Source organism: Desmodus rotundus, chromosome 3 (assembly GCF_022682495.2).
Source record: "Desmodus rotundus isolate HL8 chromosome 3, HLdesRot8A.1, whole genome shotgun sequence".
In the NCBI taxonomy this organism is placed as follows: domain Eukaryota; kingdom Metazoa; phylum Chordata; class Mammalia; order Chiroptera; family Phyllostomidae; genus Desmodus; species Desmodus rotundus.
Window position 1 is genome coordinate 151,705,491 of NC_071389.1, and position 12,433 is coordinate 151,717,923.

General features: G+C 52.9%; 1 protein-coding gene across 1 annotated transcript; it reads left to right on the forward strand.

The window, feature by feature from the left end:
* The first annotated feature begins 548 nt into the window (after positions 1 to 548).
* On the forward strand, positions 549 to 8,308 carry KRT78 (keratin 78). The gene is made up of 9 exons (XM_024575627.4): positions 549 to 1,120; positions 1,534 to 1,748; positions 2,902 to 2,962; positions 3,434 to 3,529; positions 4,398 to 4,562; positions 4,903 to 5,028; positions 7,304 to 7,524; positions 7,798 to 7,832; positions 7,914 to 8,308. Exons 1-9 carry the CDS (start codon positions 755 to 757, stop codon positions 8,162 to 8,164), a joined length of 1,536 nt encoding a protein of 511 aa, XP_024431395.2. The 5' UTR covers positions 549 to 754; the 3' UTR covers positions 8,165 to 8,308.
* The last annotated feature ends 4,125 nt before the right edge of the window (positions 8,309 to 12,433 follow it).

Below are 12,433 nucleotides of genomic sequence, written 5' to 3' on the forward strand. Positions count from 1 at the left end.
GTGTTTGTGGAAGGGACAAGGCTGGGCTCAGAAGTGCTCCACTGGCCAGGATCCTGGATGGAGGTGCCGGGTTTGAGTGGGGTGGTGCCTCATGGGTGATTGCTGGGTTGGGCAAGAGGAGGGACTTGGACACCCTGTTTTTCTGTTTCATTACCAAATCATGGACTATCTTTTAGTCAACACTGACAGTAACGCCTTTATTAACCTCCTGGCTTCTCAGTGCTACGTAGTGCCTTCCCTTGCCAACTCTTGGTAGATTTTTCCTTGAGAAGCTTCACTTCCCTCCGTTTAGCATGTCCCAGGCACTCAGATGCTCTGTCTGAACCCCCTCCATCCTCTTTTCCCCTTGAATGTCCCTCCCTTCTCCCCCATCTTCTCCAGGAAGCCTTCCTTGATGTCACTCAGTGATGTCACTCAGGGCCATCGCTCCCCATCCTCAGCCCTGACGTCCAGGCCTCTGACCACTTCCTTGTCTCGGACACATGCTCAGTTCTTCCGCAGCCTGGGAGCTCTGAGGGCAGGGCCTGGGTCTCCTTTTTCCTTGGGCTCTGCATGTGCTGGGCGCTTATTCTCCAGGTGTGTCAGAATAGGTCAGCTGGAGCCAGTGACAGATACAGTCAGGCCAAGAGCATCTTGCTCTCCAAGGCCCAGCCCAGGCAAGGGAGGGGATAAAAGTCTTGTGCTGGGCCTCAGGGCAGGAACTCGCACACCTTGACTCTCCTCTGTCTGCAGCTTGTGACTTTGGGTCCCTGCCATGTCTCTTTCTCCCTGCCGGGCCCAGAGGGGCTTCAGTGTGAGCTCAGCCTGTTCTGCTCGCTCCAGGGGCAGAGGCAGGAGTAGCTTCAGCAGCAGGAGCCTCAGTTCCTTTGGGAGATGCCGAGGAAGCTCTTGTGGAAAGGCCTGGGGGTCAGGGGGAAGGCTAGGAGTGCAGTTTGGGCGGGGGAGTGGTGGGTCTGGGCTTTCCTTGTGCCCTCCGGGGGGCATCCAGGAAGTCACCATCAACCAGGCTCTGCTGACCCCATTGAAGATTGAGATTGACCCCCAGTTCCAGGTGGTGAAGACTCAGGAGACCCAAGAGATCAGAACCCTCAACAACCAGTTTGCTTCCTTCATTGATAAGGTGAGGGTCAGCTCAGCGAACTCCCTATCTCAGTGCATCCCTCGGAGGAATTGTCCTCGATGGACTTGGGAGTGGGGAAGTCTGGCCTATCACTTCTAATTTGCTTCTGCAGCAAAGAGGTCCCTCTTTGGCCCAACCGGAGTCTCTCTGGTTATGCTGAGGCTCTGTGGTCCCATGGTTGGGGCTCAGCAGCAGAACGCTGTCAGCCAGCAGTGGGGAGACCCTTCTCCGTTATTCTTTCTGATCATTTTGAGGTGCTCAGAGGCTTGTGGAAGGGCATGAGGCTGTGTGCAGGCTGGATTAGGAGGCAGGGGAAAGGTGGGCTGACTACAGGGTCCCTGAGGCTTCAGTTTCTAGAGGCTGTGCCCAGGGACTTCCATAGGGGCCTCAGGGACCCCCTGCTTATGCTGTAGGTGAGGTTCCTGGAGCAGCAGAACCAGGTGCTGGAGACCAAGTGGGAGCTGCTGCAGCAGCTGGGGGTGAGCGACAGCCCTCGGGGCCTGGAGTCTTTGTTCGAGGACTTCCTGGCCAGGCTCAGAAAGCAGCTGGAGGAGCTCCAGAGACAACGAGGGGCTCTGGATGCCGAGCTGAAGTTCTGCCAGGACCAGGAGGAGGAGTACAAGGCCAAGTAGGGAGACTGAAGCTCCCCGTGGGGCCTGGGTGGGGTCTAGGAGGGCTGGGTCGGGGCAGTCAGCTGAGATTCCCCCCACCCCATGACTGGGCTTCCTTTTAGCCCCTCTGTACCACACTCCCTCTGACTCTCACAATGGCTCACCTGCTGCAGGTAAGGAGGCCCCACGGCTCCCGACACCCAGATCTGGAGAGCCAACAGGCCCCAGCTCCCAGGTCTATGTTTCTGGTCAGTGATGGGAGGGGCTTATTTAAATAATACTTCAGCGAGTTTTTTCTTGAGAAATTCCTGTTGAGCAGGCTTTGGGCTAAAGTGACTCAGATGTTCTCTGGTCTCAGGGGTGGAAGGGAATTTATTTTGTGGGGCCATTCCCAGGCCTGTGGCATGATTCACAGCTAGGCTGCGGTTCTGGGTCCCCCACCTAAGTCACCTGGTGGTATGGAGAGAGCCTTGCACTAACAGGAAGCTTGGGTTCAATGACTTTGAGTAAAGGGCAGCTGCCTGGCCTTGAACAAGGCATTTGACCGTGCCTGACCTCAGTTTCTCTATCTGAAAACTTGGTAGACATCACCTGCCTTTCTTACCTCCCTGGGTGTCACTGCAGGAGAAGGTGGGGAGGGAATAGAAGAAGCAGAACAGGTTGGGATTAATCAGGGAAGACTTCCTGAAGGCAGTGTGGGTCAATGTTAGGCAAAAAGGGAGAGGGGTGTTGGGAGGATGGGATGTGAGATGGAGTGGGTCCTGGAAGGAGCCCAGGATGGGGGCCAGGAGACCTAGGTTTGAGGTCTTCTTGGCCTCCTAATCATCTGTGACTTGGGCAAGTTGTATAATCTTTCTGATAAAATCAAAACTGCCTGATTTACGTGATGATTGTGAGTCCTAAGTGAGAAAAGGTGTTTGAATGTGACTTGTAAATGTGAAGTAGTGTGGCCTTATGTCATTAAGGGGACACGGGCTGAAAGAGTAGAGGAGGACATGGCCAGGATGTGACAAAAGTTTCCTGGTAGGAAAGGCAGAGACACGGGCCGGCTGTGTGTCCTGCTTTGGAGCATCTAAAGCACGTGCGGCCTTTTCAGGAAGGTTGTGCTCGGAGGAGGGACACTGGCTCTGATCCCGCACCTTAGACAGTGTCTCTGTTTTTACTTGGCAGGTATGAACAGGAGGCCCACAAGCGGGCCACCGTCGAGAATGACTTTGTGGTTCTCAAAAAGGTGAGGGTGGGGGTCAGCTGCTGCACTGGGGGCCCGAGTGGCCGCAGTGCACAGAGCCCGGTTCTGGGCTGCGAGAGCAGAAGGGCCAAGGTCCTCATGAAGGATCTGCTTTCATGCTGCCTGCAGGGGTTCCCAGGGAAATGAGACATCTACCTAGACACAGGGATCCTATGACAAGATCCAACTGAGGGACCATGTGATAAATTTTGGGTGTCACTGCAGGAGAAGGTGGGGAGGGAGTAGAAGAAGCAGAACAGGTTGGGATTAATCAAGGAAGACTTCCTGAAGGCATTGTGGGCCAATGTTAGGCAAAAGGGAGAGCAGGGCTGAGTGGGGCTAGAGGAGGAAGAAGGGGGTCTCTGGAGATGGCTGTGGGTGGGTGTTGGGCAGTGAGTGAACAGAACTCCTGAGCCAGAGTGGGCCCACAGAGAGGAAGAAGGAGATACATGGTTTCTGTCTCCCTGTCCCCAGGATGTGGACGAGGTGTTCTTCAGCAAGATGGAGTTGGAAGGCAAGCTGGACACTCTGAGAGAGTACATTTGCTTCTTGAGGCGTCTGTATGAAGAAGTGAGGATGTGCCAAGGGCAGAAGTGGTGTCTCCAAGGGCAGGGGGTAGTGAGGGGAAGGGACAGGGTGGGCAGACTCCCTGTGGCTACTGTGGGAGTGGCCAGGAAGTGAAGCTTGGTTAGGGTGACTTAGATTCCGGTCACTCAGTCATTTGACAAACAATTACAGAGAATTTACTATGTGGATTGTTAGGTTCTGGGTCCACACCAGTGAATAACTGGATGAAAGTCACAAGGCTGCTTTCTACTGGGTGATGAACAATAAATAATAGACTTAGTAAATAAGTAAATTATAAAATATGTTAGAAGGTGATAAATGCTTTGAAAAAGGAAAATTAAATTCGGGAAAGGAGGATTAGGAATGTGGTTAGTTAGGCAGATGGCAATTGCAAATAGGATGGTCAGTGTGGCCTTATTTAGAAGATAAAATTTGAGCAAAGGTTTGAAAGGGGTGAGGAAATTAGCCACGCAGGCAGGAATTGGGGATTCCAGGGCGAGGGAGTGGTCTGCTGCCCTGTGTGCTGGTGTCTGAGGAAATGCAAGGCGGCTGCAGGGCTGCAGGGGCCAGAGGGAGTGCAGGGTGGCAAGAGGTCAGAGGAGTGATGAGGACCAGGTAATTCCGGGCCTTGAGGACGTTTTCCTTTACATTCCAAGCTGCAAGAGTCATTGGAGACCACCTCCTGCAGCCTTCATTTCCGATGAGGACACAGCCTCACAGAAGCAGGGAGCATTCAGTGCCACCCAGTGTGAAAGAGGACCGCACCCCCAATGGAGTGTGGACAGAGAGCCAGGCCTCCCTCCCCTGCCCTGGGGCTCCAAGGGGAATGGGAGCCGCAGGGTGGTGGACACTGAGCCAGTTTTCCCCACAGGAGCTGGGTCAGCTCCAGACCCAGGCCAGCGACATGTCTGTCGTGCTGTCCATGGACAACAACCGCTGCCTGGACGTCAGTGACATCATTGCCGAGGTCCGCGCCCTGTTCGAGGAGATTGCCCAGACCAGCAAAGCCGAGGCCGAGACACTATACCAGACCAAGGTGGCAGGGCCAGGGGGCAGCACCATGCTGGAAAGACTGGGTCTTCATGCTCACACCCCAGGGTGGTTGTCCACCTCGGTCCCATTGGGCAGTTCTGATAACCTTCCTGAAGCTCCAGGGCTGGGTAGGCATGACTATTCCTCTTCTCCAGGAGGGAGGCCATGCAGGAAAACCATGGGTAACGAGCTTGGACATCTGTGAGGACATTCCACCGTGTCCTGGTCTCAGCGTTTAACCCACATTCCAAATGAGGATGTGAGGAGGCAAAGAATGGGGGACATGGGTTCCCCCATGAGTGAGGGTCTTCTCAGCTAATGGTGTCACCTCTGTCCCCCCTCAGTACCAGGAACTTCAGGCATCTGCCCAGCTGCATGGGGACAGCATGAAGGAAACCAAAGTCCAGATCTCTCAGCTGCAGCAGACCATTCAGAGACTGCAGAGTCAGATTGAGAACCTCAAGAAGCAGGTGAGGGTCCCAGAGCTCTCCGAGCCCTGCCTCTTACTGCCTTTGTGCCTGGGCCGCCCTGGGTTCGTGTGCGCCTTGATAACTGGCTGCACTTTGGATAATTTGGGGTAGAGAGAACCTGAAGTCCCATTTAAGAGGGGCTTCCTCCTGTGAATTCTCATTGTGTGGGCTCTACTCATGCTGCTTTCCATGTCCAGGTGTACGTCTTGCTTTTGGCTCCTTGGGGAGAGGGGTAATTTATCTCCTTTCTTACCTTTTCTTTGACTTGGACTCCTCCAGCCCAGCAGGGGCTCTAAGGCCATGCACTGACTTTCCCAGTGTCCTGTCAGGGAAAGGGCGAGAGCCAGGACCTCGGGAGCAGGTGACATGGACGGTAGAGTTGGGGGCTGAGCCCTCCTTGGGAGGGGGCGCTGTTGGTGCCTGGCATGGGAAGGAGCGAGGGAGATGGAGGGAGAGGGTGGCAAGGGCAGGGTGATGGTTTCCTGCTCCTCCTGCAGACTTCATTTCTAGATGTGAAGGATTTCAAATGCCTAAGTTTTAAAGTATCCTTGTATTCACTTTCCCCACATCTGAAGAATTGGTATTGGGATCAATGGAGAGCATTGAGAAATGAGACCCCAGAGTCAAGCACTTTCCTCCAGCACTTCGACTTGACCCCCACATCTCACATGACCTATCCACTCCCAGCAGGCCCCTCTGGGAAAGCTCTTAGAGAACAGATCACTCAAGGCCCAGACGCAGACTCCAGTCATCCTTACTGGCTCTCCTGTGGAGTGCGAACAGGACCCATTACTTAATTTGCTGACAGTGTTTTCCCCAAAGTTTGGACTCCTCGCTTTGGAATTCTCTGGGTTGTCTGTTAAGATAGATTGCTGAGTCTCTTGCCAGACCAAGGAAATCAGGGTCTCTAAGGGTGGAGCCCAGAAACCTGCTTTCTAAACTCAGTTTGCCCAGGTGACATGAATGCCTGGAGTCTCAAAGCCCAGGTGCCAGAACTTAGGAGTGGCACTGCATCCCCAGGCCTGGGAGCCACAGCTCCTCCCATAAAGGCCTCCTGAGAGAACCCCTCTTGGGGACACAAGCCCCATTAATCCTCCTCTTCATGCACAAGCCTGTTGAACTGGGCTCCCCTGCACCAGGCCCTGTACAGTTAGAGTGGTGGACCGGACATCAGCTGCCTTGGGTTAGATAGGGTCCCAGCTCTGCCTTTCTGAGACTCAGTTTCCTCATCTATAGAATGGAGATGATGTTCCCCATCCGCACGGTGCTTGTGTGGGAATAGAATAATGAGAACCTTTAGGGAATGCCTTCTTTTCCAAATCAAACATGAGGGTCAGTCACCTGGACGGCCAGTCAGACAGGGATCTCGTCCTTCATCTACGAGTTTTCTGTGGGATTGGAGAGGTAAGGGCAGAGTAGGTTTTTCAAAGCAAAGATGGAGGCGCATGGTTTGATTAACTCTGAAAATAGGACAAAATATTTGAAATGAGACTGTTCTAAAAAAATCAAGGACTGTGGTGGCTCTCAAGATGAGACTTGTAGACGATGAACTGAACAGGACAGGAAGAGCATTAAGTAACCTGGGAGAAATTCCAGTGCAGTGTTGAGGGTTGGAGCAGGGAGAAATGGGAGAGATCACCTGAGGAGGTGGCAGAAGGGTGGATCAGTTTCCTGTGGCTGCTGTAGCAATGCACCATAAACTTGGTGGCTTGAAACAACAGAAATTTATTCTCTCAGACTGGAGGGTAGATGTCTAGATCAAGTGTCAGTAGGGCCACACTTCCTCTGAAGGAATGAGCCGGAAATCCTTCCTCGCCTCTTCCTGGTTTCTGGTGGCTTTGGCAATTCCTTGGCATTCTTCGTTTTATCGCTGCATCACTCCAATCTGGCTACATGTGGTGTCTTCTCTCTGTCTGTCTGTGTCCTCTTATCTTTTTCTAGGGACACCAGTCATTAGATTTAGGGCTCACCTTAAATACAATATGATATAATCTTGAGATCCTTAATTAATTACATTCCACCTTTCCAGATAAGAGCACATTCTGAAGTTCTAGGTGAAGTTTGGGGGACATTACTCAATTCATTAGGGGAGTTAAGGAAGCAGAAGAGGCAATACTTTCCCTGAGAATGAGAGCCACTGGGAGTGGCCAAAGAAAACTTTTAGCTCATGTGATTATGGTGCACCCCAGCCTTCAGGTTTTATCCACAGTAGGTACTTTGGGAGGCTATGTTGTGCTTGCAGCCACTTTCTCCCTCATTTCTGCACTCCTTCCAGAATGCCAACCTGGAGGCCAACGTGGCAGATGCTGAGCAGCGTGGGGAGCTGGCTCTCAAGGATGCTCAGACCAAGCTGGCTGAGCTGGAGGCCGCTCTGAGAACCACCAAGCAGGATATGGCCCGGCTGCTGCGTGACTACCAGGAGCTGATGAGCACAAAGCTGGCTCTGGATGTGGAGATCGCCACCTACCGCAGGCTGCTGGAGGGCGAGGAGTGCAGGTGGGGCCAGTCAGAGGACCTGGGAATATGTGCCCAGGGGGTGGGGTGGTGGAGGGTGGAATGACAACATAGAGCTTTCCTTGCTAAGGGGAACTCTGAGAGATTTCCTGACATTCTAAGCCATTGAGGGCAACCCATTCTGCTAGGAGGGGTTTTAAATTGTGGACCGTGGATTTTATCTGCTAAGAGGGTAGGTGAGCTGCTCCAAGAGGCACTAGGATGCATTCTTGCAGTCTTTCTCAGCAGTCCCTCCTCTTGTCCTTTCTCCTCTAGGATGTCTGGGGAATGCAGCAGCCATGTCACTATCTGTGAGTATCAGAGGATTTTGGGAGATGGGTCCCCATGGGGAGCTGAGGACCCTGCTGTGACCCTGGTGCATTTCTTGGCAGCCATGGGCGGAGGCAGCACTATCCTGCCTGGAGGAGCTTGTGATAGCACTTGTGGACTTGGAGGCAGAAAAGGCACTTTTGGGTCCAGCTGCTCCAGCGTCGTGACTGGAGGCTCCAATGTGATCCTGGGCTCAGGGCGGGGCCCTGTTATGGGCTCCTGCTCTGTGTCCGGCTCCGGCTCAGGCTCTAGCTGCCGCACCATCCTGAAGAAAACAGTTGAGTCAAGTCTTACGACATCTGTCACATACTGAGTGCCATGGCAGCCACCTGCTCCATTGCCTTCCTGAACTTGCTCAGCCATGTCATCACCTCATCGCCCTCATCCCTGCATGGCCATTTTTGTGTCCACTACCCAAGAGGATGCTGTAAAAATCAATAAAGTCATGCCTACCTGCTCTTCTGAGTGCTCGTCCAGTCTGGCCTTGCCCTGCATAGTGATTTGTCTAATTTGGGAGGCTGCTGCTTGCCCCAAGCCAAGGTGCCTAGTGCCCCATCCTCCAGCTAGCCAGCCTCATCCTCTTCTCTCTCCATGGCTTACCTACGAGCTGACCTGGGAAAACTCTGTGTTGGGCTCCGTCAGACTGCATCCCATCCCAAGTATTGTCCTTTGCGCGGAGGGGAGAAGTCTGAGACCCACTGACCAGAACCTGCAGGCCAGCACCAAAGGGCCTCGCCCTCGTCTTATCCACCTGCGTCTGGGCCTCCATTTCTCTAGCTTTCCTGTGAAATGAAGTAGCCCCCAATTCTCCGTGGGGATGAGTATTCCTCTCTTTCTCTCCCCATTCCCTCCCTCCCACAAGTTGTATTGAGTGCAAACCACACTGGAGGCACTGTTCCAGGAGGGGGCTACTCTGGTAAGCAAGACCAAACCTTCCTATCCTCCTAATGGGTTTAATGGCTTTGCTTCTGGTTTTTCCACCCTCCCACTCATGAGGACCAGATCTTCTTTCTCAGAGCCTTTGGCCTCTAGGGCCAGAGGCCAGCCTCCTACTGCTAATTCAGACACCCTGGGTTGAGAGGTGAGGCTGTTTTGTGTCTCATCCTTTCTTCTAGTCCCTTTCTCCTGATGCCCCAGCTCCAGCTCTATCCAGGGTGGCAAGGCTGGGTCTTGTCACCTCACCTCCACCTTTCATCTCTGAGCTTTAATGTGGTTCTTCTCCCAGACAAAGGTGCTCTAGTCAGGTTAATAAGTCAGCACTGATGGTGAGCAATCGCCTTAAATATGTGTTCCAAGGGCATTTTGAGGACATGCTGCAGGGCAAGGACAAAGGTTCCCTGTGACTACATGCAGTGTCTCTGACACTTCTTCCAGCAATTCAGCTTGCACACCTCACCCAGCAAAGCAGGAGGTGTGCCACTGCCCAGCCCAATCTCCATAGAAGACAATCTGTGGAATAGTTAGGGTTGTTTGGGTTATATCCGATGGGCATCTCACTTCTCACCATAATCAGCTTAACAAGGGCTTTCTTCCAACCTCCCAGTATACTCCTTGGCATGCCCTCTATCTCCTCCATTTCCACCGATGTGTTAGCATCTCTTGTAACATCTTCCCTGGTTAATCACCCAGAATAGGCTCTATTTCTGACTCAGGATGGCCCTCGTCATCCTTGCTCCTGCTTTTTCCCAAGTCTGGACCAGATTTTGCTCCCCCTGGAAACCTTCCCAATTCCCTGTGTCTGTCCCCAGTACAGCTTGGCTGCACCCATTGCTGTCCTGGGCTCTGTTTCTGTCTGTTCTGGTCTAGGACCCAGTTTCTCTTTTTGTCTGGGACCTTTGGGCAGGTTCTTCTCCTGCTCCCAAGACAGGGATCAGTAGCTCAGCTTGTGCTGGTGACTCTGATGGGTACTTGGGACTAGAATATGCCTCATCTCCCTTAACCCTTGACTGTATCCCATCCATGGGCCTGTCTGAACATGAGACCGGACACTTCTTCTCCTTCTGTCTTTTGCAGGAAGCCAGGAGAGTGGGCATCAGGGCCAGGTGCTAGCCCTGAAATCGCTCTGGTTCTCGCACTGCTCCTCTATCCCACTCTCCTCTCAGGTCACCTCCAGACTCCATGGCGTGGGCCGCAGGAGGTCACATCATTCCCCTGCTTTAGGGGGAGGTCAGCCTTTTTCTCAGAACCATGGGTCTCTCCATCAAAAGTATCCAAGGAAGCTTGTCAGCCCTCTGTGTGAGAGACATGAGTAGGTGAGCATAAGGCTCTGGAGTTAGAATTCCTGGGCTTAAATCTCAGCCCCAAGATTTACTCATGGTGTGACTTTGACCAAGTTACTTAATCTCTCTCTGTGTTTTGGTTTCCCCACATGTGAAAATACATTGATAATAATACTAGCAGGGCTACATGGGGATGGTACCATTCAGGATCCCAGAAGGAAACAAATTCACCCAAGATAGTTCAGTAAAATGGACTTTAATGAAAGGGTTATTTACAGAGGTGTGGGCATGGCTAAAGGAACAAACATGGGATGCAGAAGTCAGAGGCTGGCAGCACCGGGAAACTATGGTCACCCAGAGCTGGGGAGGCTGCTGATTCGTTTGTGTAGGCTGACGGGTTTTCTGAGATGAGGGACTTTCAGTGCCAAACTGGGACTCTTAGGGAAATCGGGACCAGTTGGACACCCTGTGTAGAGCTGGAGACACAGGAGGAAGAAATGGATTGGCCAGGTGATAGAGCTGGGGGACTGTGGAGGGGATCACCTGGAAGGAGGAGGCAGCCAGCACTGAAGCAGAGAAGGAATAGGAAGGAATGCCAGCCTTCTTCCTGCCAGATTCCTGCTGGGGTCTCCCTTTGTCACTCCAGCTGGAAGCCAGAGAACAAGGGAGCAGTCTACCAGGGGCAAGAAGGTTGGTGAATGGATCTGGGATGGGAAGGAAGCAAAGGGATCATGTCAGAGTGGAGACTAAAGGTGTTATTGCCTGGAAAGTGTATGGGCTCCTGTCCGCCTTGTAGTAAGTTCTCAGTAAGTGTTGGCTATGATAATCATTGCTGTTAGGTCAGAAAGTCCTACCCATGTATGGGGACTCCTCCAGGGTAGTGACTGTTTTCTTCACCCCTGTATCTTTTCTATTGCTCAGCACCCAGGCTGGCCCATGTTGGGTTCTCATTTGTCTCACTTCATCTATCATTCCATCGCCTCTTGTCCTGTTGCAGGAAGGGATCTTAGGCAGGTGACAGTCTCCAGAGATGGGGGCCCTTGGACTGAGAAGCAGCAGGGGGGAGGAAACTGTTCCTTCTTGGGCTGCAGAAAGAAGGTCTGAGCTTGGGTGTCCAGTAAGAAAGTTGAGTGGAGAGCCAGGACAGGAGGAAGACCGTGGCTCCCACACTCTGTCGGGGCTGGGACTGGTGAGATGTCCTGCCAGGGTGGGAGGGAGGCTGTCTCTAGGAAGTCACTATGAGAGTGGCCTGGGTTGTCTGCGTGTCTGTCATCAGCTCCCAGACACAAAGCCTGGCACAGAGCACCAGGTAAATATGTGTGGCTGTCAGTCTCCGGGAAGGGTGGAATGCATGTTTGCAGCCCACTCCACTCCCACCACCTTGGCCGCTCCTGACTCAGACAGTTGACATCACCCCTTTCCCCAGGGAGAGGGCCCCACTCACAACTGTCTTTCCCTCCCACACCCCCACTGGGGATAGATAAGGGAGGCTGAGAAAGTGATAACAGCCTGGGGGCAGGAGACCAAGGTTAGAGAAGTTGCAGCTCAGTCCTGCAACCACAGGCAGGCAGGCGCTTTTGGACAGGACTTCCCTGGCAGGCCCTGCTTACAGGTGGAGGCAAAGAGGCCCAGAGATGTTGAGAGTAGCCATAAAGCACACATCTCAGTGGGGATTCATCCCCCAAATCCCCTCCCCAAATGCCTAGGATATAGCTCCAAGCAGGGAGGAAAATCCCCTCTTGGGCATTAAGGGACAAGTTCTGTGAGTGTCCCTCACCCTATGCTTCATGGGAGTATGTTCAACATCTTGAAAGTAGGAGCCGCTTACAGCTTCCCAGTGGTTTTAGGAAGGAATCCCACAGCCTCCTCTGGGCCTGAAGGGAGTCCGTTCTCTGCCTGCCTTCCTTGGGCTGTGCGGGTGGCCTGATGTCCTCTCCATTGGGATCATGGGAACACTAGCTGGTGACAGGCCCAGCTCTAGCCCTGGCTGCTCTGTGAGGAGCACAGCCAGTGCTATCTCCATGCCTTCCCTCAGGCAGGTCTCTCTCCATTCTGGGCCTACTTTTTTTTTCCTGAAAGCTGAAGTGGGTGCTGAGGGACAATCTCTAAAGTCACCTCCTCAGCACTCCCTTGGTCCTAACATTTAACTAACATTTCGAAGTCTTCCTTTGTTTAGTCCCAGTAGCCTGAGGTGGTTGGCGTGAGAAGGGGACTGTGCTAAATGATTTGAGAACCACCCCTGGCTCCTACTGAATCAAGCAGTGGTCCTCTTATGGACTCGGAAGAGAGAATGTTAGATGCTCCATGGGCCTCATGGAACTTTTGTTGAATACACACTTCTTGGATTTGTATCTATGTCCAGC